Source organism: Dromiciops gliroides, chromosome 1, assembly GCF_019393635.1.
Source record: "Dromiciops gliroides isolate mDroGli1 chromosome 1, mDroGli1.pri, whole genome shotgun sequence".
Taxonomy (NCBI): domain Eukaryota; kingdom Metazoa; phylum Chordata; class Mammalia; order Microbiotheria; family Microbiotheriidae; genus Dromiciops; species Dromiciops gliroides.
The window spans coordinates 582,523,642-582,530,692 of NC_057861.1; the positions used below are offsets into that span (position 1 = coordinate 582,523,642).

Genomic DNA, 7,051 nt, shown 5'->3' on the forward strand with positions numbered 1-7,051 from the left:
GGTTCATAGTAGTTCTAGAAATGATGACTCTAAAGGAGATGAATATCTTCTGTTTTATAAATAAAAGCTTTGTAAAGATAAATTATTTTTAGTTAGACCTTACTGCTTCAAAAACTAAGGAAAAGGCTATAGAAAATTTTCAGATTTCTAGGTGTATTTCTTTATATACAGCTGCTAAATTCTCAACTTTGAATTAAATATGATTCTTGAAGGACTTAAAATTCTTGACAGGTAAAGTCATGCTTGATAAGATTTAAGGGAGTGTGGAGGGGGAGGGGTTCCTCCCACACCTTTCCCTCCATTGATTAGGAATATGTTTTGTTGTAGGTGGTCTGGATAAAAGGACATGGTCACAAGAGGATTGTTGTTTTAAAAAATGACATGAAAAGTAAGTAAACTTTTTTAAGGAAAAAAAAATAAAAGGTTTTGTTCAGTATTTATATTTTCTGTGTATGTTTTGTCTTCTAGCTCGGTTGAGTTCTCCCAGTTTTTCTCCTGCCAATCATGTGAGTGATCATGAAAACCAAACAGAAGACAACAGTGAACTTAGTCTGGAGTCAGCTGAATCTTGTGCCTCCTTGGGACTCGCCCTGGGAATATGTGCTAATGGTAAGAGAAAACTTAGGATGAGTGAACACTAACAAGTCAAAGATAAAATTAAAGCTTTATACCTATTTCTCTTAAATACAAAGTAGAGAGAGCTTCTTATAGTCCAGTAAGGTTAAAGAGTGTTGCAGGAACTGTATCATATAAATATCAATTCAATTCTAAGCATCAATAGGAAAAACTTGACTCGGGACTGGAAGTCAGGAGAGCAAGGCTCTAATGCAGATTTTGTTCCTAACTAGTAGTTGTATGACTTGTGAGCAAGTCACTTAACCTCTTAGTTCTCATTTCCCCCATTAAATTTATATAAAGCAGTGGAGATAGTGGTCTCTTCTAAAATTCTATGACCACATGATTTATCTAGGTAGTATGCTAGGTCTCTTAGTTTGTCTGCAATTGATAAGCCAATAGTCCTGGTAAAGTTTTAGGGCCTTGGCATTTATATGTAATTTTTTCTTTTAAAGAACATTTTCACATGTACTACTTAATGTTTTCATATAACCCTCTGAGGTAAGCAGGGCTGGTAGTATTTCTCCCATCTAAAAAGTGAAAAGACTGAGGTAAAGATAAACCAGTAATTTAGTAAAATTAATTTGTTAATTTGAATAACTATAATCATTGAATTTATTCTTCAAGGGCTCTTAAGTTTTTTGAGCGCCAGAAACATTTAGTCAGGACCATTTTTCTTCAGATATCTATTTTTTGATGGAAGATGGCATTCTTCCTTTATAAAAGGATTCCTCCAGGTTGGGACATGACCTGCTGTGCAGTTGCTTTTTTTTTTTTTAACACTTCCCTTGCATGTTAATGTTTAAGGCTTAGAAGTCTGAGCAGTTGATGTTTTCAGAGTGTTCCTGATCTCTTCTTCCCACAGGTCCTCATCAAACTGAGCAGGAGCTCCTCTGCTTAACTAATACTTCACCTGTAGACCTTTTGTGTGAGCCAGTCCCTTCTTGCTTGCCATCCCCACAACTGAGACCTGATCCAGTCATTCTTGAGTCTACTGATCTCATTCAGTTTGAGGAACATCCCCAAGCTCCTTGTGGTAGGATTTCACTAAGTTTTATCTGGAAACAGTTACTATTATTATTATTACTACTTCTACTACTACAGTTGGATAAATTTGAGTGGACAACATTAAATGTTTGTAATTCATTATTTTACATGGTAAAATTCCTGGTGTTTAACCTTTATAGCTAGCTTTCAGTTATTGTTACAAATGAGACAAAGAAAGTATCATAGATCAATGAAGTCTACAAATAAAATAAGTATTATGCCACACACCTATGGAAAATAGCATATTATGTAAAATGACAAAAATCAACTCCTTTAATTTATTAATTTCAATTTCCTGCCCAAAGAACTTTTATAAGAGCTGTGCAAAAGCAATTGCTTAGACTGATTTGAGTTTTGTCTCCTGCTTATTCCTGTTATACCCTTAATATATAGCCTCATGGTCAGTAGGCATTTTTTAAAGTACCCACTATGTCCCAGTCATTGTGATTAGTGCTAAGAATACAAAGAAAGACAAAAGATTGCTGCAAGGATCTCAGACTTTATCTATGTAAAAGCTAAATAGTAAATAAATAAATAACCTAAATAGTAAATAACCAGTAAAGGAAAGGCTTCCAATTTGGTAGAAGGTGGGATTTTAGTTGGATCTTGAAGGGAGCCAAGAGGTGATAATGAAGAAGGAGAACATTCCAGGGATGAGGGACAGCCATTGAAAGTGCCTGAATCTCCGAGATGGAGGGTTTTGTTTGTTTGTTTTGGGGTTTTTTGTGGGGCAATGAGGGCTAAGTGACTTGCCCAGGGTCACACAGCTAGTAAGTGTCAAGTATCTGAGGCTGGATTTGAACTCAGGTCCTCCTTAATCCAGGGCTGGTGATTTATCCATTGCACTACCTAGCTGCCCTTGAGATGGAGTATTTTATTGGAGGAACAGCAAGGAGACCAGAGTCATTAGATTAAGAAGTATAGTGTGAAGTATATGTGTGTTTCGGGGGAGGAGAGCTGGTGAAAGATGTAAGAAGACTGGAAAGAGGAGAGTCAGGGATGTCTAAGTTACAAAGGCGCTTTGAATGACAGTCAAATTGTCTGGATGAACTATCACCTAGGTAATTTTTTTCCTATGTAATTGAAAGTTAGCAGTAAGCAAAATTATTTGTATACCTCCATATTGGTTACATAAATTAAAAAGTATCACACTTGTTCATCAGTGAATGTTTGACTCTGCAGGATACTTTGTTCAATTTTAAGTATCAATGTATCTTCCTTTAAGGAAAGCCGGTATTATAAAATAAATCTAGTTTACACAACCATTAAAAAAGAGGAAGTTTATTATAGTACAAAGAAGTTCATTCACCTCAGGGTTCCTTATAGTAGCTTTTCTGATGTACGTGAGTTCATATATAGATCATTATCTAGTTGATAGATTCTTGAGACAAAAAAGTGTCAGGCGTCATTTGCCTATTGGGAAATCAGCTAGAAATGAAGAGAACATCTGAAAATATTCTTTACTTCAGTAGAAATATGTGATTCTAGTTTTTAAAATTTGATTAATACAACTTTTTAGAAACAAGGTACTTTGTAGATTATGCTTATATGTGGCATGGAAAATTAATCTAAAATATTTTAGAGACAGCCCTTGTATAGTGGTTAGAACATTACTTAGGCAGATGTAGGTTCAAATCTTACTTCTGACATTCATTAACAGTATGACTCTGGGCAAGTCATTTAATGTCTAAGAGTTTCAAGCAATTCTATAGGACTTCTCTACCAAGTCATAAAGAGTTCTGTTGGTCTAGTGTTGCTGATCTCACAGTGAAATTCACTACACTAATGGCTTAGAGAGATATGTATATTTTGGGAAAAGAGAAGCCATGGAAAGTTGTTCTCTCATTTTGTGGAGCTGAATTAGTGTGTTGTTGTTTTTTTCTGTTTTCACAGAAGTTATGGTTTTAAGAGAAGAACAAGAACCTAAAATGACAGTAAGCAAAGAAAAATTCATCTCTGGCTTTGGGGTGCCTGATGCATTGGAAAGTGTCTCAGTGTCTCCTTGCTCATCGTTGGATGTCTCCGAATCTCGGCCAAACAAGGATACAGTAGAGAGCCCAGCCAAAAAGCAACACAAAAACAAAGTGAAATTGGCAGCGAACTTTTCTTTTGCACCCATAACCAAGCTTTAACTTTGATATGTGACATGAAATTAAGAGGGAAAAGCACTGTCTGACTCTGCACACAAAAATAAGTTCAAAGCTATTTGCACGCCCTTTCATGTTTTAATGAAAACACCTATGAGCCATTTAATTTCTATTAAAATGGATTTGAAAACGTTTTTGTTCCTTTTACCTTGAACACAGCTTTTGGCTGAAGAGTTTTTTTAATTATTTGAAAAAACTTCCCAGCATTCATTCAAAAATCCTGTAGGCATTTTACCAAATTTTCTTAATTATAATGAAATAAAATGGTGTTCGGTAAAAAGAAAGAGATAAGAATTCAACTAGAAAGATTTGGGTTTTATTTCCATTAAACTTCATCAGTGGTGTAATCTTACATGTAGCATATGATATTCGTTAGACCACTGCTTACTGATGTTGTTTTCAGACAGTATTAATAAAATGCATGATCTGTCTTTCAAGAGCCTGTTAAGTAAACAAGAGTTTATGCACTAGAATGGAACGGGTAAGCAAGGAGTTTTGAATGTATTTGTAGGTAGGGGTATGAATGGTAATTGTTTCTGTGTGACTTGTAAGTACACCTCATTTTTCATTTTACAATGTCTGGAGATGACAGATGTGGCTTTGTGACAAAATTTATTTTAAATGTTTTTTGTCACTTTCAGTTCCATTTAGGAGCTTTCTAGGAATTTGAGGATGTTTTAAGCTTCCCTTTTATGTTATGTTCCAGTTTGACATGGATTAGGTTAAGGAAAAGGAGATGGTCTTGGTGTCTTAAGTTTAAAGTTAGTGTTTGGATTACAACACACACATTTTGTGTGTCTGAGGTGGTATTGGTGGGAAAGGGTCTGATTTTTCTAAACTATGCATTAAATGCATAAATTATGAATCAGAGCAGGTTATGAGAAGCGCTTTAACCTGAGAGATATCAATACTATTTCCACTGGAAAGAGACACAGTGATTCTATCTATGCATGGGAAGGCCAAGGTTGATCAGCTTAACCTTGTTTTTGTACTTTTAAAGTAAGTGTGGGTAACTGGGAAGCTTTGTGTGTATGTTGGCATATTGTCTTTTAACTGTTTTTATTCTGATGGTTACTTCTAGTGTTGATAGCGTGTTCAGTTGTTTGTGGTGTTTGATCTTGGCATTTGGAAAAGCCAGCCTTTGAAGTAGCACTGCACTAGTGGAATGGCCTTACTTTAGAGTTGGCTGAAATGTCCATTGGCAGATGGCCTCTTACCCCTTCTGGGTAAACCCAACATTTACAATGGATTGTATTTGTTGGGCAAAGAGACAGATAGATGGAAGTGCTCATAAAACAGAAAGAACCTGTCGCACGATGTCTTCTACTAGTTAAGTGATTTCTTTTTTGAGGTTAATATTTTTGTAATGTACTAGAAAGCCAGAAAATGGACCCAGATTTCATAGCCAGCATTTGGGAAAATGCCACAGAATATCTGCTACAGAGATAATTTTACAAGTTAGGTTTTGTTTATAAAAAAAAAAAAAGCCAGAGATTCTTAGTATTTGGTAGATGGCCATGATTCAGATGGAGATTCACTGGAAATTTTTCTGAGTATAATGGTACAGTGTGACTCCTTCTGTAGGCATATTTCCTCGACAGACATAGTATAATGAGAAAAAAATGCAAACATAACTTTTTTTAAAGATGCTTTTAAACATTTCATCAGTTTATTGATCAGAGACATCAGCTAATTACACAAAGATGTCATAAGGCAGAGTTTGCACATTGGGACTTTTGTTTTGAAAATATGCAAAATATTGTGGACTTAAAAAATATAAAAGGTGTAATTACAAGTCACTGGAAACAGTCTAAAAGAAAAGGTTCTTGAGACTATCATAAGGGAAAAAGAAACTGCAATCCTGCAATATCTTGTGAATGTGGCAGTTGTACCATTTATGGAGGGCAGCCAGATGGGCCTATGTCCATGTGTAATTCTAATAAATCGCCGTTTGAAAGAAAATCCATTAGGTGGGAAGTTGTGTTCATGATGTATTATAAAATGGCCAGTCCTATTGCAATATATGTTTTAATACAAAGGCTTAATTAAATGATGTGACTAAATGATCTATAAGAATTTAGGACCATTAATTATTTCTGGTTGGAAAAGATTTACCAATTTAGATTTGTCTGTTTAAAAAAAAGTCACCAAAACTCCCTCTCCCATCCTGTACTGTTTGTTTTGGATTGGGCAGAGGGGAAGAAATGTTTTCTTAACTGTCTACTTTGTTTGGACACTTTTTGTGGTTCAAAGTGCTGTTTTGTGTGTTGGGACCAAACAGTTGTCAATAAAATTTACAAGCAAGCATAACATTTTGGTGGTGTTTCATATGAGTGTTTTGTTGGAATTTTAAATTGTCTTCTCTTCTTTTGTCTCTTTGCATTTTGAACATCCAATACCCCGCCCATTATTTGGGAAAACTGTATTTGCCATTTATCTACTAATTATTATGTCAAGTGTACAAACTGGATTTCTTGCCCAATGTTTAGTAAAGGGAACACATAATTTAGCAACCTGGCCAGTCATGAGTGTAGCTCTGCACTTAGTCAGGAGTCCTGAAGTTTCTGACTTTGGTTCTATTGTTTGACTTTAAAAAGTTAGTAACCACAAGCCCCTTCTCATACCTGCCCAACCTTTAATGGATAAAACTAGAGTCATTCCTTTCCAGAAGAATTCATTTTATGCTATGCCCTTTATTACTCCTGAATGTACTTTAAATTATTTATTTTGGGAAGGTATTCTTTCATAGTTAGGCCTTTGTGGTCAAGTCTGGGCATCTTATCCCCTATAATAATATGGAAAGACACAGAAAAAATGAATGTCATAAATTGTTTCAAGATTATATGCAATTCTTTTGTAAAGAAGCTCTTTAAAACATTTGATAGTTCTTTTGAGGCATGGGTGACAGTGTAGAATAATAGAGCAACCTGGATTAAAATGATTCCTCTGACATTGTGTTGTGCTCTCTGGATGTTGGCAACTGTCCAAGGCCCTCAGTTTATAGAGTGGAGTTCCTACCTAACAAAACCACAGGTAATGTTACTTGAAGCATCTTTCACCTCAGTATTTTTTTTCAGAATTATTCTATCAATGTGCTCTTTAGAGAATAACAAGTATATTTGTAGTCAGAATTAAAGAGATTGAAATGTGTAGTGCAGACATTATGCCTTAGAAATTTTTTAAAGTGCATCTGAACCTCATTTAATCCAGTGGAAGCAAATCTGAAAAAAAAAAAAAGTAGC

The 7,051-nt window shown here is 35.1% G+C and overlaps 1 protein-coding gene across 1 annotated transcript in view; it reads left to right on the forward strand.

Annotated features, from left to right (window-relative positions):
* Positions 1-6,121, forward strand: part of MARF1 (meiosis regulator and mRNA stability factor 1) — a 49,340-nt gene extending 43,219 nt beyond the window's left edge. Inside the window, 4 exon segments of the mRNA XM_043965699.1 lie at positions 328-388; positions 469-609; positions 1,481-1,651; positions 3,556-6,121. Of these exon segments, the coding sequence (XP_043821634.1) occupies positions 328-388; positions 469-609; positions 1,481-1,651; positions 3,556-3,794 (612 nt within the window). The 3' untranslated portion in view covers positions 3,795-6,121.
* Positions 6,122-7,051: the final 930 nt, after the last annotated feature.